The sequence below is a fragment of the Besnoitia besnoiti genome, chromosome I (genome assembly GCF_002563875.1).
Source record: "Besnoitia besnoiti strain Bb-Ger1 chromosome I, whole genome shotgun sequence".
NCBI classification, from domain to species: domain Eukaryota; phylum Apicomplexa; class Conoidasida; order Eucoccidiorida; family Sarcocystidae; genus Besnoitia; species Besnoitia besnoiti.
The window spans coordinates 7645477-7669832 of NC_042356.1; the positions used below are offsets into that span (position 1 = coordinate 7645477).

General features: G+C 56.4%; 2 protein-coding genes across 2 annotated transcripts; one reads left to right on the forward strand and one right to left on the reverse strand.

Moving 5' to 3' along the window:
- Positions 1 to 199: 199 nt before the first annotated feature.
- Positions 200 to 9549, forward strand: BESB_010740 (uncharacterized protein; the record flags this gene model as incomplete). Its single annotated transcript, XM_029359828.1, has 3 exons — positions 200 to 3571; positions 3961 to 4454; positions 5205 to 9549. 3 exons carry the CDS (start codon positions 200 to 202, stop codon positions 9547 to 9549), a joined length of 8211 nt encoding a protein of 2736 aa, XP_029222741.1.
- Positions 9550 to 11409: 1860 nt separating this feature from the next.
- BESB_010750 (sarco/endoplasmic reticulum Ca2+-ATPase) lies at positions 11410 to 21353 on the reverse strand (the record flags this gene model as incomplete). The annotated part of the gene is made up of 19 exons (XM_029359829.1): positions 11410 to 11480; positions 11875 to 11977; positions 12260 to 12334; positions 12804 to 12902; positions 13133 to 13440; positions 13725 to 13790; positions 14266 to 14347; positions 14856 to 15118; positions 15293 to 15460; positions 15755 to 15875; positions 16525 to 16717; positions 17032 to 17175; positions 17532 to 17857; positions 18217 to 18504; positions 18734 to 19012; positions 19457 to 19693; positions 19997 to 20135; positions 20416 to 20570; positions 21216 to 21353. 19 exons carry the CDS (start codon positions 21351 to 21353, stop codon positions 11410 to 11412), a joined length of 3255 nt encoding a protein of 1084 aa, XP_029222742.1.
- Positions 21354 to 24356: the final 3003 nt, after the last annotated feature.

Consider the following 24356-nt stretch of genomic DNA (forward strand, 5'->3'; position numbering starts at 1 on the left):
TAGTGAAGTTGCTGCCTTTGTCATAGTTACGATGTATGCCACCTAGGTTGGCGAGCGTGCTCTCAAGGAGGATTAACTATGATTTCCTTTATGCCGCCCCGTCCGTAAGAACGGGCTGCTGCATGTTGCAGCATTCCGGTCGAAACCCTAAACCCTTCAGTGCGGGCACTGAAAGTTGAGTTTTTCCTGTCCCCAGACGATGGACGAAGGAAACGAGCAGAGCAACGGAAGTAACATGTGCCGAGCCTTGGTCCCAGAGGTTGTATCAGCCTCATGCCAGGCACCCGCGGGCGCTGCGGCTGGCGATTCGACAGGCATCATGACCGTGGAGTCGTCCTTCGCTGGAGTAGGGAAAGGCCGAGAGCTGCCTCAAGGCGAAGATAAAGATGAGTGCAATAGTGTGGATGCAGATAGCGAAGGCGGCGAAGACCGGAACGGGAGAGAGGCAGGCTTCCGAGAGTGTGACTCTAGTCGAACAAGTGAAGGGCGTTTGTACGGTTTTGCGACGGCGGCCGATGGTAGGCGGGAAGCGACACAAAAGGAATTGAGCTGCGGAGAAGAGCGACTCACGGACTCGACGACGCGCTGTCCCCCCGGAGAGATGATCACCGGAGTAGAAGAAAGCGGAAAATCTGAGAGGGATGCACAGGAGGAACGCGCTCCGCCTGCGAACCAAGGACCAGTGCACCGAGAGAGCTCGCGTGCGAGTGACGGAGGACCGCCGGGCCCCCAGGACTGCCTAGCATATGGAGGCGAGTGTCTCTTGGCCGAGATGCAGTCTAGAGATAATCAAGAGGACGACGATGGCTGCGAATCTGAGGAAGATGACAGCTATTTAGCAGATGAACTCGCAGTCGAGGAAGCCAAGCGGTCAGAGCAAGTTTGTAGTTTGCAGCATACAGCACCAGAAGAGAAAGATGAGATTCACCGCTTGCTTGTTGTTTCGGGAAACGCTACGGACGTGACACCGACTCCGTTTCTTTGCAACGGCGATACCAGTGCGCGGCGGTGCCATATGCCGGAGGCTATGTTTGAGAGGAACATCACAAGAAGCACCCCGAGCCTCAGCCGGGTGCGAGAATCTCCCACTCAGTCGAGCTCTCCGATCGGTGAAACACCTTCAGAACACGCAAGCGATGTGCTTGGAAATCGGCACGACGGTACATTAGAGCAGCTGCAGAACCCTGGCATTGGAGGAGGGCCTCTTCCTGTATGCGCGGCTTCTCATGCCTTCCGCTATATCCCTAACACCGCAGCCTCGCCGCCTTTTTGGCCTCCGCTCTCTCCACCAACCTCTGACGACGAAAATGAAGGGCGTGCTTCTACAGCAGGGGTCCAGGGTGGCCTTACTGACTCTGCTCCGCCGACTGCAGCGGGGCAAGATGTTTCTTCTTTACCCGAGTCGGTCGCCGTCAGCCACGGTCAGTCGACAAACGCTAATGAGGGGGCCGTGGACACCCGGAGCGCTGACTCGCAGCACGCGCAAAGTCTCGAGACTCCCGAGCTTCCCGTATCGAGTCCCCCATCTCAAGTAGAGCCGCGCGCGAGTGTTGTGGAGTTTGCCGGATGCTGGGGCAATGCAGCCTACGACGCAGCTCCTCAATCGCCTGGCTCTGCCGACGCAGAGCTAGGTGCTGCTCAAGGTGGGCGTTGGATGCCTCAGGAGGTCGCGGGTCAGTGGCCGCAGTGGTTCCTGTTTTCCCTTTGGTCTTATCCGGCTGAAGCCACCGTTTTATGCGGAAATCCATATCTGCCTTTCCCCCTGGCACAGCTTGCTCTGTACTCTTCGCCACTGCCATCCGTCATTTCTCAATTGTATGCTGCGCATCCTGTGTACTTCCCGTCTCCGTCATTGCCGCCCTCTTCACCCCCGTGCACGTGCCCGCTGTCTACGTGCCCGTACTTGGCGATGCCGTGTTCCTCCGCGGCGAGTTTTCCGCGATCGTACCCAGTTACTGCCGGTCGGTCAGGCTTCAGTGCTCAAGCCGCTGGGCAGTTAGCGAGTCCGTGGATGAGAGGGATCCCGTGGGTTTGGATGCGCCGGGGAGAGGAAGAGGGATATTTCCCGTATTTTCTTCCTCACATGTATGGAAACGTCAGTGGCCGCGGTCCTTCCGCGATGCCTCACTGTCAAGCCGAGAATGCTTTTTTCATCCCGCCGCTTTCGGAGAGAACTCTGCAAGCTTCTGTTCCCTTTTGGTCTCCAGGCGCGTACGCATTTGCTCCCTCTTCCGCCTTCTCCCACACTTCAGCATCTTTCCCGCTCTTACTTCTATCCTACTATCTGCCTAGCGCCCCCGTGAGCTCTTTGGCGGCGTCGCAGTTCGGAAGAGAAACCGAAGGCGGCTGGACATGGGGAGGGAGCGCGTCACAGGCTGAAGTTAGGCAGCTCTGTGGTCTACCGGTGGACAGCGACAGTTCTGTCTTGCCGCCGCCCGCGCTTCGAGCGCCGGCGCCTTCGTCGCTCGGCGAGAGAGGCTCTGCGTCGGTCGGATTGGTCAGACAGGAAAACGAGATGGAAGGGGAAATCTCTCGTGGCGCAGACGAGAGATTTGCACAGCAGCTCACCACCGAGCCCGTAGTGGCTCATGTGCCTCCGCACGCAATGGCTTCGCCGCGCACGTGCAAGAGAGCAGCTGAACCGGAAAGCAGGCAGCCTCGACGCTCGCGGCGTACCCGACACCTGCTCACTGTCGACGAGATTCGAAAAGCTGATGAAGAGGGTGAGCAGAGCGAATGGGAAGAAGACAAAATGATCAGAGACCTGGTGCTGAGCGGTAGGCTAGCAGATGACGACTGCCACTATCCGATGGAATTCGGCGTGGGCGACGTGGTGTACTTTTCTGACTACGAACATCCAGACTCTGACCAAGAGATCGAAGCGCCACCCGGAGTGCTTGAAAGGCAAAGACACAGCGAGAGAAAAGGGGAAAGGAGCCAAGAGAAAAGAGCCGCGAGAGTAACTGGACAGGGCATTGGCGGCACTTCCGCGCATGTGCGAGACCCCTTCGCAGCGACGGCGACGTGGTTCAGCTTAGCGCGGGAAGAAAGACGGCTTGCGGCGGTGTACAGGAATAAGAAGAGGAGCGAGGCAGCCACGAATCAGGGTCGCCCGTCGCACCGGAAGCGGAGCCTTCCAACAGACCCGAGCGGAAGGAAAGACACTTCGCTGGATGACCACAGTGAGGAGGAAGGCGAAGGGAGAAGCAGAGCGAGGAGAGAAAGGCTGAAACGGGAGCAGAGGGAGGAGGAGGCGAGCAGGCGGACTGACCACCTCGAGGGCGCCGAGGTCGAAACAACACTCACCGGCTTCTACCGACGCATAATGACAGAAGACGACACCGAAAGCGACGACGAAGATTCGGACGACTTTGAGAACAGCCGAAGGAGTCACAAGACAGAGAGTCGAACGAGGGAAATGTTACAGGCAGAACACTCTGCAGGTCCGGCGTCCTCTATGAAGCCCGCACCGGACTTATCTGCTGCGGGCGAGCTTTTTATCCGCGCCCTAGGAATGACATTCGACGTCGTCTGCTTCCACGCACCGCGTGGGGCTCTGACTGCATTCCATGTAAGCCTGGAAGAGAATGCAGTGGGAAGACAGAGGGCAGAAATCTGCCCGACCATCGTTGTTTGAAAACGGCATCGAACAGGAGAGTGTAGCACGGTATGTATCGTCGGTTCGGGGTCGAGGCTTGGAACAGGGACACACGGCGCCTGTTTTCGTGGGTGATGACCAGCGTCAGCTATAAGTGGCGATGTTCATGCCGATGCGCTATATTCACGTGCATGGCAGTGCTTCTGAGGAGCCAGTGTTGTTGACCTGTGCGCCAGGAAAGCCGCTCACATTCATATATATTATATATATGTCCCGATATGTCGGCACGACCCCGCTGCAGTGTGTCTTTTTCTGGCCTTATCTTGACGTTGTTTGCTCCCTCTTCTTGCCCTCCATTGCAGTGCTTAGGATCCCCGGCCTCAGCACCGTCCTGGTACGTCGGACGGCTCGCTTACAACTTCGGCTGTAGTGACGAGGCATTCACGTTGGCTTTCATATACATCGATCGTTTCCTCCGAGCCTCTCAGTCCCCATCAATCATGCAAATGATCGATGCAATAGTTTTTTCTCGAACGCCTGCCTGTGACTACCAGTTCCCTGCGTCCTTCTGGCCGAAAGTCATAGCCTCGGGAGCATCATGCCGTTTTGGCGGCACAGCACTGGCAAGGCCGACGCACATCAAAGGAGACTTGCCTGGCAGTCTCAAAGGAGGGAGCGAGATTGACCGACCACCTCCTAAAGCAGGATCAGGATGCGGGCACGGTACTGAGGGCAAGAACGTGGAGCCGGTTGGTCGGTCTTTGCAGACTGACCTCGTGACGCTTTCGGCGTACAACGTTCATCGCCTTCTCCTGGTTGCCCTCGTAGTGGCAATTAAGTATCTAGATGATACAAGGTGAGGCAGAGCTGCAGGAGAGTTTGCAGAGTTCTTCTCGAGAGCGAGAGCAAACTGGGGAAAACGAGGCCAGGCCTTTGTTCAGTGTCCCTGTATGCTCTGTTGCTACGCCGTCGCTCACGTGTGTGCATTTGCATTTGTTAACAACGCCCTAGTGGACGCACACACGCCAGACCCCTGTTTTCTTGTCTCGAAATATATATATATATATATATATATGTGGAAGATTTTGCCTCGTGGCATGGCGTTTCACGCGCATGCGCCTTCTGGTGCGCGAGCATGCGTGATTGTTCTTAACCAGGTGAGGGCATGAGTACATGTGTATAGGTACATATAGTTTTTTATATATGCATGTAGAGTTTGAAAGACAGCTGCGTACTCAAAATATGCACTGTTGTCGACCGCTGAGCGCCTGTTTTTTCGAGCCTCACTCTTTGCTTCATATCTATACCGTCAGATTCGGAATGTGTGCGCGGGGGGCGCGTGTCCTTTCGTCGTCGTTCTGGTTTGCTCTGTCCGTTTGATGCGTCTGCAGAGCGCGGATTTGCCTCCGTGGGCGCTCCCCCACCGACCGCTAGGGCGGTGGCTCTCCTTATTCAGCTGTGTCCACGATGATTTCTTCCTCGGATGTGATGTGCTCCGCTCTCCGACATCCTGGCTCGCGCGTGTACGCACTAGTTGTGCCCCTCCTCCTCCCCCCCTCGTCCCAGATAAGCGTCCAGTTTTCTTTCATGCTGCTGCGTTTTGCAGGTTTTCAGATCAGACCTACGCACGCCTGGGCAGTTTGGATCCGAGAGAGGTGAGCCGCTTGGAAACTCTCTTTTTGTCGCATATCGACTTCAAACTGTACGTGCGGCCCGAAGAGTACCGCATGCATACGCGTCGAATCCTGGAAAACCTGGAAGCTTTGTTTGTGCCCCTGGCGCGTCCTAAAAAGCTGCGAATCTTTCCGGATTGGTGGAATCCCCCGTTGCCTCCGCTGTCACGCCGTGAGGTCCGCGAGGTTCGCCGTCTGGCGGCGGCATCGCCTCTAACGCACTCGCGGGCGAGCAATGAAACGCGAGAGGGGGGAGGCGAGCGCACTCGGGATGAGCCCGAGGAAGCTATAGGGGCAACGTTGCAAAAAGAAGGAGCCGCAGAGCGGACGCAAGCGGATGCGATCGCAGAAACGGAGAGCGCGAAGGTCTTTGGCGCAGAAGACGTTATGAATAGGTGGACGAGTGAGCCTCACAGACCTTCAACCAGCAAAGAGAGAACGGAGCCTCCGCGTTCCTTCTCTTTCTCCACGACGATGTCCCGGACGTCCTCCGCTTCTCTGCGTCGCTCATCCACGAGCCTGGATTCGAGATTCTTCGCCGCAGCGCCGGGAGCTGAGGGCGTTTCCAGTTCGCATTCGTCCATGGCGGAAGGGGAAAAAGAGCCACGCGAAAGCGGGGAGAGTGGTATCGCCTCTCGTGGAGAACGCCTGCCTGACGCAGAGACAGCTGCGCCAAAAGGGGAACGGATGCACGGTGTGCAGGAGCCAGCTGGAGTGCGCCCCTTGTCTTCTTCGCCTTTCTCCATGGTACCCTCGTTCCCCCTTGCGCCTTCTCTTCTTCCCTCTGATTCCCCAGACCCAACGTTTCGCACGTCGTCTGCTGCGGCTCTCGGCTGTGCGCTCGCTTCCCCCCCATTGCAGGTTCCAGGCAAGCATATTCAGGGAGAGGTGGGAAGCGGGATTGTCGGCGAGCCAGCGATGTGCAAGGAGCTACTGGCGCCCTACGGGCATGTTTCGCCGCCATGTGCTGTGGCAGTCACTTCGTGCGTAGTCCTGACTCCGAGTTTGCTTGAGGACGGACCCGTTCCGGCATCTCTCGGAGCGGGGAATAAGGGAGAATCGAGCAGACAGACACGCCACGAAAGCTTGAGCACGCACGGAATCCGTGGCACTGGTAACGGGGTCATTCTGGAAACGCAAAGCGAAGGGAGAAAAAAGGAAACAGAGCTCGTAGAGGATGCTCAGGCTCTAACAGAGGACGCACAAGGAGAGCGACAACAGAGGGGAGCATCGCGTGAGGCACACGAAGAACGCGGCGCGGAGCAGCCGCCAGATCACCTGTGCAAAGCTTCTCGAGACGACGTTCTCTTTTGCTCCGTGGCTTTTCCTTCTTCCTGTCCCACGGAGACCCTTGTCATGTGTGGCGAAGCTGCAGAGAGTTACATGCCAGGGGCGACGGATGATGGACAGCATGATCCGTTTGCATATCTCTTGAGTGAAAGCGACGCAGCATCTTCCGAAAACGAATCATTTACGTCCTTGCTCTCTTCGCCCGGCACGGCACGTTTTTGCGAGGATGCGTTCTCGCCATCGCAGACGACGCACGAGACGCACTGCATTGTCGACCAGGCAGAGGAGTCGTCTTTTACTCCTTTACCACCTGCCTCGCGTCCCTCGGCTCCGCCTGAGCTCGCCTCTCCGCCTTCCGCGTCCGCCTCCACTCCAACGTGTACGCGTGATTCTTTTTCGCTGGATTCCGCGGACCCCCTGCTGCCTGCCTTTCACGCTGTTCTCGCCCCCGAGATGAGGGGCGGCGTTGACCTAGATTTCCTCCAGGCGCTGCCTGAGGGCAAAAGCATAGCGGATGTGAAGTCGGGTCTTCTGCCGTTCCTTCCGACGCTCGCTTCCTTGAACTACTTCTTCATGCTTTTCTCTTCGCAGCCCGTGAAGATCGCCGTTATCCCTGCCACAGCTGACGTGACAGCCGTTTTGACCGACGACAGGCAACGAGACGACGGAGCCGCACCGCAGCAAGGCCTGCTCTTCTTTACTGAGAGTGCCTCGGGGACCGGCGGCGGCTGCCCGCTTTCGAAGCTACTGAGGCTCCTGACGGATCATGAGGAGGGCGAGCCCAGCGAGGAAGAGAAAGAGCGACGGCGGAAACAAGACGAAGAAGAAGAGCTGGAGAGCCGAGCGGCGATCGGCATGATTCGCTATTTCGAAGGCCTCATATTCTTCGTCGAGGGAAAAGGGGATCCGACGCATTTGCCCGTGAAGTTCCCTCCCGCGATAATCCTACACTTCTCAAACATCGCAAATGAAGCGCATCGGTTCGAGCGAACGACGAAAGAAAACAGAGATGAAGAGACAGAAATGAAGCAACGCGGAGCCGAGGAGCACAGCACACAGATCGAATGGCCGTTTTCACAAGCATCAGAGCACTGTCCCCCCCTGCGCGTGTGCGTGGGCGAGCTAAGCAGAACAATACCCATGTTTCCGAACTTTGAGGAAAATGACGACTGCGTCCAGTCGTGCCCGGCTGGAGCTTCGGAGCAGGCAGAGCAGGAGGACCTAGGGGACACAAGCAGAATAGAACCGCCGGGGGATGGCATGAAGCATTTTTCTACGCGAAAGCAGAAGGGATCGCGAAACGGAGAAGACCGCGAGTGGACGCGAGGCGAGAGCGAAAGCTGCATTGTGCTTGAAATGGCGCACCGCGCTGCAGAATGCGGTGGACCGATAGAAGATGGGATCTCAGAGTTGACAAGAGAGACGACGCGGAGACAAGACCGTGGTGAAGGAGAGAGTCAGGGGCTGCATGAAAATCCCCTGTCTGCGGAGTTTCCTGGCCGAAAGAGGCGCAAGGTCAAAGAAGAGCTAGCACCGCCCGCGGAGCGCGAAGGCTCCATTCAAGAGGCTCACGAGGTACAGCGAGAGGTAAAACCCGAGGCACGAGACAGGACGGTGTCTGTGTCGGCGCTTCCTGAAGCACAAGATGCAGAGGCAGGGACGGCCGAGAGGAAAGAGGTTGTGCGCCGGCTCTTAACATTAGCAGGCCTGGCAGGGTTGCCGCCTTTCGCATTCGAAGCCAACGATTCTGTTTCGCTCGTCTTTCCATTCCTTCCTGCCGCACCCCCCAAGTTGGAGCCTGTTAAACTTGTTGAGGGCGACGCGCACGACCAACAGCCGCGAAAGGAGGAAGCTCAACGTGCGCGGCAGTCAGCCGCAAACAGGAACGGCGAGCCGGTGCCGTGGAGAGATACCTATGTAGGCATGCAGCTTGAGTGTCTGTGCGCCTTGCTTACTCTGCAAATGCTCTCTAGGCGCCTAAGAAAGAGACGTCAACAGCGCATCGATGAATTAAAACCCGTTCTCGACCGGTTCACGTGCGGCGGGAAGGTCACCCCTGACGGCCAGCCTGGCAGCCCCGCCTTTTCCGCCGCTCAGCGCGCGGTCACAAGCGCAGCAACGACAAGAGCCAATCTGCGGTATCGCGGCGTATCTATCTCTGCGGACCAACTGATTGTCGCTGTGTCGCGCGCTCCACCGTCTGGAGCGCCGGCTGCGCTAGAGAGTTCTCTCTCCGGTCTGCATTCGGCTGCGTTTTTGGTGAGCGCCCTTTCGATTCTTCTTCTTCCGCGCGAAGAGATTCCGCGCGAACAGGACCATGAGTCCACGCTTCCGAAGGAGCTGTGCAAGTACCTCTTGTCCTCGACTCTTCAGCTGATCAAGGAAAACCCGAGTGTGTTCCGCGGCCGAGACGGCTGGGCCGCACAGCTCCAACATCCTCTGGCCTCCGCGCTGTCGCCGGGGGGGGCAGTCGCGGCGCGTGAGAGCGACCGGGTGCCTTCCGAGGAGCCTCTACTGTCCACCTTTACGCAGTCTTCTTCGCCCGGTGATTCCCTCGTCGCTTCTTCAGACTTTCCTGCTTTCTCCGCAGCTCCACCCCTGGCGGCGCAGTCTTCTGTCGTCTCCCTCTCACGCCGGTCCTCCCCCTCCCTGGTCTCATCGTCGCGCTCTTCTCGCAGCCCCACTCCCGATGCACGGTCTAGTTCTGCAGACGATGCCGGAAGTGTGTCGCCTTTTCTTGCTTTCCTCGGCGGCTGTACTGCACCGGCTTCGCCTCGCGCTTCGCCGGCCTCCACGTCTCTCTCGCGCCGCACACCTCGCATGAAGCTGCCGCGGCTATTCCGGCGGCATTCCGCGCCCTCGAGCTCTTGTCACAGGGGGAGCGGCCTCGCGGCGGTTATGCGAGACGGCGGCGACATAATGGAGTCCGTTGACGAGGGAGAAGAGGACCGCGAACGAGGCCGAGCGACATCAAGTTTCGTCAGGTAGCAGTCGTCGGATGGGGTCCTCCTGAGCATTCCTTAGCACAATTGAGAAGCTGCAGAGGACAGGAAACCGGACAAGTAAGAGATGCGACAAGACAGCGATATTTTTTTCGAGTTTCCGGGAAGAACTGTGACGCGAGGACCTCAAGCGGTTTACGTGCGCCGCGGTACGTTTGAATGCCCACATTTCTGTCTAAATCGTTAAGTGCCCGCTGGCACAGGCTCTTTACTTTACTGAAAACATAAGGGTTTTTCATGTAGAAGGCGTTGGAGCTTCGTGTGGTGTTTCTGTGGCGCCCGTGAAGATCTCCGTTCATGCAGGCTCGCGCAAGCGGGATGAATAGGCAGTGATAGCCAGAAGCAGCCAAGAGGCACCAGCAGATACAGGAGGGCAGCCTGAGCGACGAAATGTGACATATGTATATGCATGTAAATCAAAATAGTAATGGAAACGCAGCGTGCGACCGGCACCGCGAGCATAGGCAACATGGGACGCATACGCAGAAGCGAGATTGGATTTGCGTGCGAACCGAGAGCAGGACGCTCTCTATTGAAGAGAGAATGCCACTGAAGGCGTGCTGAATACAGAGAAATGAAATGACCTCTTAACCCCGGTCCTGCGTGCTTCAGCACGCCGCAGAGGCCCAGCCGTCATCCCTTGACAGTCTGTCCCGCTGCTTACTTGTGAAGCTTTTTTATTCCAGCCTCTCCTGCTCCGCAGACGCACGCGGAAGGCCCGTGTCCGCGTCGGAGGCAGCGGCGTACGCCGAAGTGTGCATGCTCATGGGGGCGTACTATTCGCATGCGTGTATACGAATATGTATATTGTATATTCGTATTGATTTGTGTGTGTGTTTCTCGGTGCATATCTTGTTGGTCCGCAACAACATTCACGTGTGTCGAGATTTTTTTCGTGCGGGCAGGAAAGTCTTCGCCCGCGGGTGACGGCGAGTGACGCCAGCGACCCGCGCGCGAGAATGCGCCCGTGTTTCCGCTAATTCAAAAACTTTGAGACTGGCGTCGACAGCAGCGTTGCGCACCCGCATTCTTTCCTACGTCCCTTGAACTGTCGAGGCACTCGGGTTGGTCTGGCGAGTGTGTGAAGCTACGCAGGATGTTTTTTTTGTCTCGGTTGCGCGGACTCTTATCTCTCGGCTAGAGGCGCCTCTTCGCTGAGAGGCACGCTGGCGCGGCGACTCTAGGGCGACACCGAAACGTGCGACCCTCAAGTTTGAACGCAGTTTTTAATAGGACCTGGTGTCTAGTTAGTGTGTAGCGCCTACGCTTTCAGCGCGTACACTTCCAGGCCTACTTTCGCGCCATCTTCTCCGCAGACAGCCGTGGCGCCGCAGCTACGTGCGCTTGTGTGCGTTCATCCTCAGCATGTGCGAAGAGAAAAGGGGGCTAAAAAAGAGTGAGCGCGGGTGGACGGTGCGGAGGATGCTGCAGAGTTGCGTTCGCATGCATTCGCTACAGAGAGACGATTCGCTTGCCGCTCTCGAGTCTGCGCGCCCAACCAGTCCCATCTGTTGTTTTCGTTTCCTCAGCACGACGGCAAGACAACAAATATGCAGGCTCGACCGTCTCTCGCGACACGCGTGAGCACGCCGCAGAGAGGAAACGCACTGAAAAATGGAAACTCGCGAAAGAAAACCGGGCGCACAGCCCGTTCTTCTCAGAAAAGCAAACGAAGAACGATAGGAAGAAGAGGAGAGACCGAAACGAGAAGCGGCCAAACGACAGAGAATGACAGATGCACACTGAAACTGCTTCTCTAGCACTGTTTTACTCAGGCGTTCGCAACGCCAAGAGGCAAAGAGTCGAGAGAGAAAAAGAAGAATGAAAACAGACGAGCGAAAACATATCACTGAGTCTTGCGGATCTGAGAGGCCGTGCGCTGCAGGCGCCGCCTCCGCCCGCTCTCCTTCATGCGACCTGAGAATACAAAAAAGACAACTTGGAAAGACTTAGAAAGTGAAAAGCAAGAGCCACCGGCAACGACGCAACGAAATAGATGCGCAGACGCACACAAAGGCAGCCACGGTCAGAAAAAGCATCCGCATGCACCTACTAGGGGCCCGGAGACGAAACCGGGCCCTACACGTCAATTCAAAAGCAGAAAAAACGACTCACACTTCTGCCCACGAAATCAAATGCCTCGACTATGCGTCGCGACGGACACGCACGCATTGACGCAGATCTTTTCCTCTGCCACCCCTCGTGAAACGGATAAAATCTACCCGAATTTCCGTACACAGCCGCCTCCACGTCGCTGCTTGGTTGAGAAAGCAGGTTTTCTGCGATACTAGAAACAAGGAGAGCTGCCTACCGATCGCCTTTAGGCCTTCATCCAAAAACACAACTGGAAGCGACCACAGCACGACGTAGAGCCAGTCAACCGCCGTGAGCGGAACAACGCCGAAGACGCGGCTCTGAAAAAAAGAAAAATAAAAAAAAATAACGGAGAAAAATAATCAGAGAGAGGCGCACAGAAGGCCATCACAAATTGCGTCTCCATAATCGCCGCTCCCGGTGTACATCCCTTCCCAGAAGGGCCTTCCAGTCTACGTCATAGCCCCCAGGCTGTCGAGAGTCGTGAATAAGTGCATGCGCGCAGGTGTGACAGGCTGGCGAAGGAGAAGAGGCCCGAACCGCTGTAAAGCACGCGCGAATGAGTGGAAGACACCCGCGACACAGACAAGGGAAACACTTACCAAGAAAGGGATGTAGAGAATGCAGCAGTGGACTGCCACTGACAGGAAAGTCGCCAACACGAGGTAGGGGTTCGTCTGAGGAAAAAGAAAAAAAGAACAAGAAAGGCGTTTCCGTCTGGGCGCTCAAGAGGACGTGTGCATACACGAGCAAAAAAGGCGGCAAGCAGAGGATGCTGAATGAAAAACCGACGCGGGCACACCGCCCTTCGTTTTGCATACACATATATATATATATATATATATATATATACGTGCAGATCTGTGAATATATATATATATATATATATGTATCTGCATTTACCTGGCGAACAGCTCTGGAGCGACGTACAGGGATAAAGCTAGGAAGATGAAAATCCTACGCAGATACGTATATAGGCGTATTTGCCTATATATACATATATATATATATATATGCATGTCGCCATGTCCACTCAAATGTGAATGTCCATGCAGAGTCGAAGCGGCCCTTTTCGTCGGCTCGACGGAAGGCGAGACGGAGATCGCTGTCTTGCGTAAGCCTAATACGAGGTGTGGGGTCGCTTACCCAGGGCGGCAGCCGAAGGAGCGAAGCGTCTTCCGAGAGGGCGTTGAAGGCGTTGAACATCTCGATGACAACCAACACCGTCAAGCTCAGCGTGCTCGCCTACAGAGAAGCACAGATTTCGCGTCGCACCAGATGTTCGCCGCAACGAAAACGCACGCCTTCGGCGGCCTCTCCTCAGACGCGCTTCCTCAAAGCCTCTGCAGCACTCCTCTCTGGTTTTCTAGATATGATAACGGATAAAAAATCTAAAAAATCTGTAAATTCAGGAACAAAAATTGTATGTAGATGCGTGCATGGATGGGGGCGGCTCCCTGGACGCGTCGACGCACTTTTGCCTTTCCAACAGTGAAGAAGGCGCAGGGGTCGCCGGGTTTCATGCCGTAGACGGGCTCGACTTGGAAGTTCTCCCACGATGGGCACTGGTTCCAGTGCATGAGCTGCTGCATGCTGACGAGCGTGTGGGGATCAGAAACCATGTCCACGCCAGTGACAAACCAAGAGACGAAGATGCCCACGGTGCTGAACCCGACGTAGATACCAATTAGCATATAGCGGAGGAAAATTCGGCCGCTGATCAACTTGTCTTCGCGGTGGCGCGGCTCGCGCTTCATCACGTCCAGATCCGGCGGATTGAAGCCTGAACAGGCACACGAAACAAACCAAACGCGCAGTCAACCGGTTTTGTTTGAATCGGTTTCTGTTTTTTGCAATCCTACGCGCTCGTCAAGGAGGAGAGGCGCGCCCTCGGTGGCGGATGCCGAGACCGAGACGCCAGCGCGAATCCGCGACACGATGCGTGACAAGCTGCACGTATAGACTGCAGAAAAGTCTTGATGAAGAGTCGGCGCCTTTGGCGGCGCGAGATCTCTTCTGCATGCAAAGATAAAAAGGCGCTGAACCGTGAACCCTCAAGAAGCGTACCGAGCGCTGTGGCAGGCGGGCCGTCGGTGACGAGGTTCACCCACAGAAGCTGAACGGGAGAGAGACCTGGGAAGTGCCGAAGAGAAGAAAACCCACGCAGAACACATCGCAGGAGAAAGGTCCAGGCGGCGGAGCGAGACAGAGAAGCTGGAACTGAGAAAGCGGAAAACAATCTGGGCGCCAAACATTCGCCCGAGTCACGATTACGCCCACGCGTGCGCGACCGCGCATGCAGACAGAAACGCATGAGCCCTCCACGCCGAAAAACTCCGCGCCACGCGAAGCTGTCTCTGAGCGGAGATGAGCAGACAACTCGCAATTCGCCTCAAAGAGTAGAAAACAACTCAGTAGGACTCGTAGCAGTGACTCTCGTCAACCGCTTCTGCGAGCGTTTTCTACACGAATTTGAGAAGCGTCGGTGGGGGGTCTCGCGCCGCACGACACAGATCGGTACGTCGGTCGACGCCAGCAGATTTACACGCAGAGATTGAGAGAGGATGAGACTTTCATTTTTTACACAAAAGAGCCGGTATCTTCTCACCTTCGGGGACGCCGAGCGCGGCAGTGAAGAAGATCGAGGCCACCTCGCCGATGTTGCTGCTAATCAGGTAGCGGATAAAAGCCTGAAAAACCCCCGAAAATTCACGCGCTCGTCGATGGGCAACCGTCTGGTCTCGCCTTCGGTTCCTCCACGAAGGAGCACACAGCGCGTATCGGCAGCAGCGCCTCTGTCAGCATGCGCGTCGCTCGCCCATCGAGAAGAAAGAAGAATTCAAACTTCGTTCCACTCACTTGACCTCACAAGGCAGTGTACACGACCCCGCTAACTCCTGTCGACGGAGCAGATGCGACCCGGCATCCTCCTCCAGGCGCGCAGGCGCACCCCACACCCACACTACGTACGTGTATTTTTAAAAACAAATATATATATCTTTATAGATATAGATCTGTATATATGTGTATATAAATATACACAAATCAATATTTATACGTACAAATAGATATGAATTTAGGTTTAAATATATATAAATGCAGATAAATTTATATTCAGCCATATATATGAAGATATATAGTTTTTTATTCATATATACATGTATTTATGGGTTTTGTATGTTGAGTTTTTTCGCCGACCTTCATGTTGTTGTAGATCGAGCGGCCCTCCTCGACAGCGGCGACGATTGTGCTGAAGTTGTCGTCAGCCAGCACCATGTCGGACGCCTCCTTCGCCACTTCGGTTCCTGCGATGCCCATCGCGACGCCGATGTCCGCTTGCTTCAGTGCCGGCGCGTCATTCACGCCGTCGCCCGTCATCGCCGTCGTCTCACCCAGGTCCTTCAGCAAGCGAATGATCATCTGCTTGTGCTTCGGCTCCGTTCGCGAGAAAATCGCACCGTCTAAAAAAACGCGCAACCGTGCATGCAAACATACATGTTACACATACGTACGTACATACGTGCACACGGGCACGTATACATGCATACACGCATAGATACATACGTTCGTAGATATATATATGTATATATATACTTGCATACAAACATACAGACATACATCGCGCGCTGACTCACCCTGGGAGAGAACTTCTTTCTTTTCGTCGAGAGAGAGGGCCTCGAACTCTTTTCCAGTGAAGGAGCGCGTCGCGACGCTCGCCTCGTCGACGATGTTGATCATTGAAGCAACTGCTTGAGCGGTCAGTTTGTTGTCACCCGTGATCATCACGACTTTGATGCCCGCGTCTGATTGCGGAAATTCACAACCCAGTATGTGCATGCATGCATAAATCCAGACGGATAGGTGCGAGTAGAAAGCGAAGACTATCGACTTGCTCTTGGAGGAATCTGAAGACCGAACATCTGTCTCCTGCAGCGAGATTTCAAACACGGCAGTCGTGTAGACCCGCCAGTATGCACTTCGTGTCCTAGCCAGCTTGAAAAACTTGAAAAAAGCGGGTGCTCAAGCGAAAGGGTCCTCTTCGGCGCGGAACGGCTGCCCTGCCCCCCGCATGTTTCTGGAGACGGATCTTTGCTCACCTCTGCACGCCTCAATCGCTTCGCCGACTTCCGGTCGCGGAGGATCCATCAACCCCACCAGGCCGAGGAATACGAGGCCGCTCTCGATCTTTGCAAAGTTCGAGGCGTCTTCCAAAAGTCTCTGCGACACACGCGAACGCAACAGGCAAGAGGAGAATCAGACAGAGGAGCACGTGCGCAGCCACAGCAAAACACGAGACGCTCACGTTTCCCTCTGATTTGAGAGCGAATAAAAATCCCTCCGCGCGCGTCTCAGCGACCACAGGCGCGAGTGGACTACAAAAGGAGTAAATACGCTAGGAGGCGTCCTCCAGAGAGGCCAGATTCAACTCCTCAGAAACGACAGCAGCGCATTCGTCCTCTCTGTCGCGGGAGCAGGCGCGAGTGGACTACAAAAAGAGTAAATACGCAAGGAGGCGTCCTCCAGAGAGGCCAGACTCAACTCCTCAGAAACGACAGCAGCGCATTCGTCCTCTCTGTCGCGGGAGACACGCCACCCTGTCGAGAGAACGTCCCTCTCACTCACACCCCCTGCCGTCTGCAAAAAGTGAATACATGTACATATATATATACATATATGCATCTGTATATATGTATATATGAGGTGAACATATATATATGAAGTGAAAACATATACATATGCATATTAATGTGGCTGAAAAAACACGCGTGTGTTAGAGAGCGGCGCCCCCGCAAACAAGCGCCTGCACGTTTGCGGATGCGACTTTTTTCGTGTGAGGCCTGCGAGGCGCAGACGTCGCGGCGCTTACGCGAGCAGGGTGACCTGCTGAGTTCGGCGAGGAGGGATCGTAGTTGGCGAGCTCGCCGCAGTCGCGTTTCATCGCCAGCGCGAGCGTCCGCAGCGCCTCGCTAGCCATCGACTCGACGTCCTTTTGAATCTTCTTGCGCAGCGCGTCAGTCAACTCACTCACAGAGCCATCGGGCAGCAGCACGCTATCGCACCTGATCCACACGCGCAAATTCCGGCGAAATGCACCGCAGGAATATGTCGACAATATGTGAACAACGTATGCATACGTATATATATGTATGTATCTGCTGATGTATATGTATGCATATGCATAGAAATGTGGGCGACTGCTCTCCAAGTCAGCGCCGCCCTGGCAGAAGGCGGGGTCCGCTGTCGGGGCGGCGAGACGCTTCTCCGGGGTTCACGAGGCCCGAAAAATATCAAAAAAATCAAAAGAATATGAAAAAAGGCGCGCTCGCGACGTGACGCAGGGGGAGAGAGCGGGAAGACGAAAAGTCGGACTTACCGGTCAATCACAGACTCAGGAGCGCCCTTCACAAAGAGCGTGTTGGAAGTCTCGTGGCGCTCGCGGCAGAGAACGCCCATGCTCTTGCGCTCGCGCGTGAACTCGAGTGTCGCCAGGGAACTCCACGACGAAGACCAGAAGTCGCTGAATCAAAATTTCGGAAATTTCATCCACAGCAAAGGACCTCAACCTGCGAACGGTTTCGACGCATGCGACGCCGCCTCGCGCCTCTCAAGGGTCGCGCGTGCATCGCGTGGCTCCCCTCTCCGCTCGGAGGGCTGGGCGGCAGCCGCGGCGCCTTCAGGATTTAGCTGCCGTCCACAGCTACGGTAACTGTTGAGTGTGAATGGCGATTAACCTTTCCTTGTCTTTACGCACTCGGGGCATGCAATACAGGTCACGTAAAAATGTGCCCCTGTGCCTCGATGTCTTTCCGTGTGGGCTCGGCGCTTCCACGTCGCGCTGCGCTGTTTCTGAAAAAAAATTCAATTTTCTCTTACCAGAAGGGCATGGGCGTCTGTTCTGTTCGGCCTTCGCACTGGAGGTAGCGGGCGTTGAGGGCACTGTCGGTGCTTCCGAGCTTCTCAACGAGGACCAGGAGTGCGGCCTCCGTCGGCTCGCCCAGGCGCGTGAACTTCGCGCCTTTGCTGTTTGGCGCGATCTCGAGGCGCGCTTCGTTGCACAGCGTCGCGCAACGAGCGAACCACTGCAGATTCGCGTCGTTGTCTTGAATGTGCTGAAACGTGCGGCTCGGCGCGTTGGCGCTGGAGATGCTCACCGCGCCCAGCGGCGAATAGCAGGAACCCTCGCAGGAGTAATGGTCGGTCTACACACACCAACAAACAGCGCCGCCACCCGCGCGTTTTCACCAGAGACAGACGCAAGCGCTAAGAAGAAGCCGCGAGCGCTGCGTGGAAACGTGCCTGCCAAAGCAGACAAGCGACGCAGATTCAGGCTCTGAAGGCGCGGCTGCCCGCATCTCGCCTGGGCGCCTCGCACACCACCACGTCGAGGTCTCCGCCTTGGCTCTTTTTTTCTTTTATCTGTTTCGTCCCTTCGCCTGTTCCTTTTTCCTCTTCTCTTCTCCTCCCTCTCCCCCTTCGCTGCTGGCTGCGAGCCCCCGCTGCCGACGCGGCCTCTCGTCCCTGCTTTCGCCTGGCGCCTGAGGGATGCTCCGCCGCTTACTCCGTTTCTCATGTTGGGGATGCAGAAGCGGACGCAGGTCATCTCGTTGGTTGTCAGCGTGCCGGTCTTGTCGCTGCAGATGACCGTGGTGCAGCCGAGGGTTTCAACGCTCGAGAGCTTCCGCACGATTGCGTTTTTCTTCGCCATCTTGCGCGTGCCCAGCGCGAGGCAGGTGGTAATCACCGCGGGCAGGCCCTCGGGGATCGCCGCGACCGCGAGCGCGACGGCGATCTTGAAGTAGTAGATGCAGCCGCGCAGGAAGCTGCCATGGACAGGGTCGGAGAAGTGCTGGCGCGCAGAGAGACAGACGACACGCAGAAGAATTTTCGTTCCCAAAAGCCTGCCCAAAGCGGCACTCGCAGGCGCCCTCGACGCGGCGCTGCTGCCCGCGGAAGGTAGGCACGCACGCGTCCGCAGCAGAAAAAGGACAACCGCGGCAAAAACGAAAAAAAAACGTCGGAGGCGTTGAGACGGAAGGATGCAGACCCTCGGCTAGAGCGGCTGGTGCTTTGCTGACCTTGATGTTGATCACCCAGACGACGGCGCAGATGATGAAGATGACTTTGCTGAGGATTTCGCCGAATTCGTCGAGCTTCTGCTGCAGCGGCGTCTGATCTTCGTCGTCCGCGTCAGCCTCCTGCACAGCAGACTGAATCTTGCCAATCTCCGTCCGCATGCCGGTGGCGACCACGACCGCGAGTGCGTGCCCGCTGGCGATTGTAGTCGAGGAAAAGATGATATTTCGCTTGCTCTGTACTTCGCAGTCGGCACACGACGCTGGCAGCGCTTCGAGCTCCTGCAGACACACAGAGAAAAAAAACGCGCATGTTTAGCACCGCGAGGAAAAGCAGACGCGCGCCGCGAGGAAGAGGAGTTTTTCCGCTCGCAGCTGCACTGGCGGAAGAGATCATGGCGGCGAAGGCGCAGAAAACGGCAGAATTGCGCGCAGAGAGGTCGCAGGTGACGCAATTATAAAGGCTTCTCCACGCACACACTGTGCTCGCCCTCAACCAGACATGCAGGCACCTACACCGATGCATCCACACATTCAACCACGCGCCTTAAGGAAGGCGAACACACAAACGTATACATACACATATATATATATATATATGTAAATGTATGTTCACATATATGTACATGCATGTATGAACATTTATATATATGTCTATAGGTAAATATATAGGTATGTATTATATGCATACACTTACATATATATATTTGTGCGTTTTTTGCGTACCTTGACAACTGTGACGCTTTCGCCGGTGAGCTGCGACTGTTCCACGCGGAGTGTCGTGGACTTGAGCGCAACGACTCGGCAGTCCGCTGGGACTTTGTCGCCACAGCGCACGTCTACGATGTCACCGGGGACCAGCTCTGAGGAGGGCATCACCCGCCAGACGCCGCCGCGGAGAACGCGCGCCTGCGCAGGCTGCAGTTCCTTGAGCGCTTCGAGCGCCTTCTCTGCGTTCGACTCCTGAAAAGCCACGCGAAACGCAGAGAAACGAGGCGAATGCTCGCTTCGCACGCACTTACAGGGGCGCGCAGAGCGAAAATTCGCAGCTGCATGGTCGCGCCGTCCTCCTATCGATCCGAGTGCGGAGGCAGCGCAGCGAGGAGAGAAGGACGGAGCACGGAGAGACCTGTCACAATTTTTCGCAGCCCGTTGGTTGCCCTAGACGTGTAATGTATACCCATAAATAATATACATATATATACACACATATTTTGAAAAATGTAGATATATATCCACGAGTTCGCGACGTTCTGCGACAAATACCTGCCAGACGCCAACAGCCGCGTTGAGGATGAGAATGATGAGAATGACCATGGGCTCGATGAAGGCGGTGATGCCCTCGTCGGCGCCGCCTTCGAAGAGCGCCAGGATGAAACTCACAACCGCGGCGGAGAGGAGAATGCTGAAACGAAAACACCCGAAACACGACGCGCGCCGCGCTCGCTCCTCTGCCTTCGCCTTGTCGAGCCGCGTCGCTCTCCTTCGCTTTCTCTGTTCCCGCCTCCTCGCTACATGTGCGGAGCCGGTGTAATAGAGCTTTGTTCTCTCTCTATGTGTCTCTCTCTGTCTGTCTCTCCTCCCTTCTCACGTCGTTCGCTCTTTTCTTGGCGTGCGTGCACAGATTCCCGCGGCTCGTTTCCCTTCGCACACTGAAGTCCTCTCACTATCTCTTTTCTCCTCACCGCACAAGCAAGTCCTGAAACTGCTCAAGAATGAGCTGCAGAAGAGACTTTCCCTGCTCCTGATCGAGCTCGTTCCTGCCGAAGAGCTCGAGGCGCTCTCGCGCCTCTTCGGCGGAGAGCCCGCGCTTTACATCGGCCTTCAACTGCCTCACGACCTGAAAATGAAAAGCCGCGCAGAAACCCCGTCGGAAATCCAAGAAAAAGAGCGAAGGAAAGCCGCCGAGACAGAGCGTGCGCGGGCAAGCAGAGGATCCGCGTGTGCGCACCATAAGAGTGAGTACAGCGAACGATGAAGGCGGAAAAATATCCACAGAGAAAAGACACGGAGAAAGAGAGAAACAGTCGAGCGATGCGAAAGACTAACGCAAATCGTGCAGGGAAGGAACGAAGAGCAAGCGCAAAGAGAGTGCCCGCCCAGGAAGACCGCCCCAAGAGAGAGGAGGAAGCGGGAGAGAAGAAAGAGGGGGAGAGATGAAAAGAGGAAACTCCGCGGCAAGGCGAGCGAGAACGTGAAGGCCAGCGGAAAAAGAGACAGTGCGACGACGAGAAGGAGAAGAAAAAAAGCCCTGGCGGATGAGGACGCCTCAAGATGCACACGAGAGCGAAGCGCTGGGATGAGGCGAGCGAACGTCGCGCGGGCGGCGAGCGAACGTCGCGCGGGCAGCGCGCGACGCGAGGAGAGTGTGAGGACGCAGCGAAGCGAGGAGAGATGCCGCCAGAGAGAAAAACAGACGCGCCATCGAGAGGCAGCGAGGCGGGCGCGGAGACAAGTCGTGTTCTCGCGCTCTTCTTTTGCCTACCTCTTCGGAGTCGAGGATGTGGGCGACCGCGTGCGTGCGGATGTCGCCTAGGGAAGTGAGGGGATCGGGCGAAGAGGAGACGGTGCCGCAGTCGCTCGTCGGCGACGCGCGCGCCTTTTCAGACGCGAGCTGAACCATCTTTCACCCTATAGTTTCTAGAAAAGGGGAAAAGGCAGAGGGGAAAACCGACGACAGGCGGCGCGCGCGGGGGGGGGCGACGCAAGAGAGAGCCGCAGAGAAGAGACGGCAGCGAAGGGAGAAAGGCGCGCGAGCCACTGAGGAAAAGCGAGAAGAAAGGGCCTTCCCCAAACGAAACACAAGGAAAAGCCTTTCCGTGGGAAGCCGCGGTCTCTGCGAGCGGAGCGGGAGGAGCGGCTCGAGAGGGCAGGGCAAAGACACGCCTCGGCTGCGCTACAGGGGCGCGTGGAAACGGAAAGCCGAAGAACAAAAAGTCTGGAGCGAGACAACGCAAGTAAAGAGTCGCAGGCGGAGGCGGAAGGCGGGAAGGAGCGGCGAGCGAACCGCAGAGAGAAACGCAAAGGGGAAACGCGGATGCAGAGACCTGCAGCAGCGCACCGCATGCAATGCACATGTGCAGGACGAGCAGGGATAGCGCCGGGCGGGGAGGGAGGAAAAAGTGAAAAAAACGGCGCCCACGCGAGAGGAGAAGCGCGAAGGAGACCGCAGCGAAAGTCCAGGCTCACGGGTGAAAAAGGAGTGTCGTGAATCAAACAAACGACTTTCCTCTGCACTCTGCTAAAGAAGAGCGAGGCGGGCACACCCGTCAACCGGCGTGTGATCCGCGCTTCTCGCCGCCGCGTAGCGCAGCTGCTTCGCCTTGTGCCTTTGTCTAAAAAGAGAAAAACAGGCATGAGAGGCTCCTCGGACGGAACTGCTCGTCGGCGGCGCTAGCCGACCACTCGCTCTCTGTCTTCCGCGCAGCCTCTCTTTCTCTCCCCCGGGGGTTTGTCCCCACTCCGCGGAAACGTGAGTTTCATCGCGGCGTCCCTCTCGCCTCCCCCGACGCTGACCGGCTGCAGAGGACCTCACCGCGCGGCTCGCAGAGGCAGGAAAGCAAGAAAATCCCATTTGAGAGCCGCTTCAGCGCCTCGCGAAGCGACTCGTCTCCTGGCGACACCCGCAGGGGAGAGAGAGAGAGACGACGAGGAGATTGAAACGAACAAAACGAAAGAGAGTGAAAGGGGAGCATTCCGGCTCGCGCGTCCGATGCGCTCTGCTGAGAAAGAGCGTGAGAAAAGGTTCATGAAGTCTTCCAGCGACCAGTTCGCGAAGCGACGCGCTCAGAGAAGCGCAGCCGACATCCCGCGGCGGGGCTGCCGAGAAGAAAATCCGAGAAAAAGAAGTCCTTCGTTCTTTACACCCTCTCTGCGTAGAGAGATGCCCGCGTTTCAAGGGTGCCGCCTGATGTGCGAGGGAGCAGGGATCGCACAAACGCCTGTGCGCGGAGGCCAGCGTACACGCGTGAGAATCTACGCAGAGAGCAAGCAGAGGACGTGGCCTGGAGTCCTGCGAGATATGTGAATATATATACATATACATATGTAGATACATCCGTAGCCTGAGACAGCTCGCGTTAGCGCGTCCTCAGATCTCCCTGACGGAGAAAAGAAAGGAAGCATATGCCAGGAGCCTTGCGAAAATATGTGAATATGGATATGAACACGCACAGCCCGACGCAGAACGCGTTAGCTCACATCGCCACTTTCGAGAGAAAGACGGAAGGGAGAAGCGCCGCATAGGTTTTTACCGCAACGGCAAATGCAGGAGAACGCGTAAGCCAAAAACAGAGTAGTTACATTTGTGTGTCGGCCTTCAGTGGATGGGATGACTTCTAAAACGGCAGAAAATACGACCCCTGCCCCTCCACGCGTGTGAGAAACAGTCAGGGAATACGCCACGTAAGTATGGTGCATGTGGGGCGGCCTATACAGGTGTGTATAAAGAGCGTATGCATGTGGGAGGATGCCTTTCGGATCCCTCATTATCTACGCGTAGTTGTGTAGGCGTGCTGGTAAGCGCATAGTAACTACAGACAAGCAGGGAAGAGCGAGGCGACGTCGAAACGAACGAGACTCGTTTTCAGCAGATGTGCTTCCGCTCTAGGCTACGTCTGCCAGGAATCTGAGAACTGCTTGCTTCAGTGATGGTCGCGAGTTTTCGTGCGCGTGTGTGGACAGAGGAGACTTTCATTTTAGAGAGCTGCGCGCGAAGAGAGAGGCAACACCTGCCGCCGTGCAGAGTTTCGCCTGCAGTCCTACCTTTGCCTTTGTGAAAAGCGAAGAATTCCCGGCTCTTCCACGTTCTACAAACGGGCGGAGGGGGGAGGGGAGACGCACTCAAGCTGCCTTCCATATCGACAGATGCAGTGTGGGGTTCGTCTGCAAGTGGACAGGGAGGCAACACTGCCTTCTCGCGCTGCGGTCAGTTGGACTCTCTCGACACAGCCAGAGAGTCGTGGATTGAAGCTTTTTCGTCGCGTGTGCGGATGTGCGCTTTTTGTTTGCTGCGCGATAGATGGCTAGGCTACGCAGTCATGCACCGTTGGCAAATCTTGTATGGCGCTGCCCGCTTCCTGCAGATGTGGTGCTTCTGTCAAGGCGCGTCTAAGCGTGCGAGATCCTCTGCGCTCCATCGTAGGCACGCGCGTCTCGCGTGGCGCCCTGCCGTTTCCTTTTGGAGCTGCCTGGGGAGTCGACGCCAAAAGATACTGGGCAGCACAAGCGCCGAGAATTCCGGCAGCAGGCGGCGAAACCGAGACGCCGAAAGGCGAGACCCCGCCACAATTGACAGACTCGGCAGGAGGTAAGGTGAGAGCTGTGCGGGCTTTTCTTGTTCTCTCCAGAGCACCGTGCTGGACAGAAGCACGAAAGAGAGGGAGGAAGCGCGACATCAGACGGAGTCTCCAGCCGGAAGCGAGCCTCTGCAACGCCAACGCATCCCTGCGGCAGCGCGAGGGACGCGAAAAACGAGCGAGACGCGAAAGTACGAAATTGAGGCCGCGCACGGAGAGATCTCCAGACACAGCTCTCGAGAAACCCGAGTGCTCGCTCTGCAACTTTCGCCTTGCGGCGTGTGTGCGTCCGCTTTTGCACGGAAGAAGAAGAAAGCGACAGCGAAAGA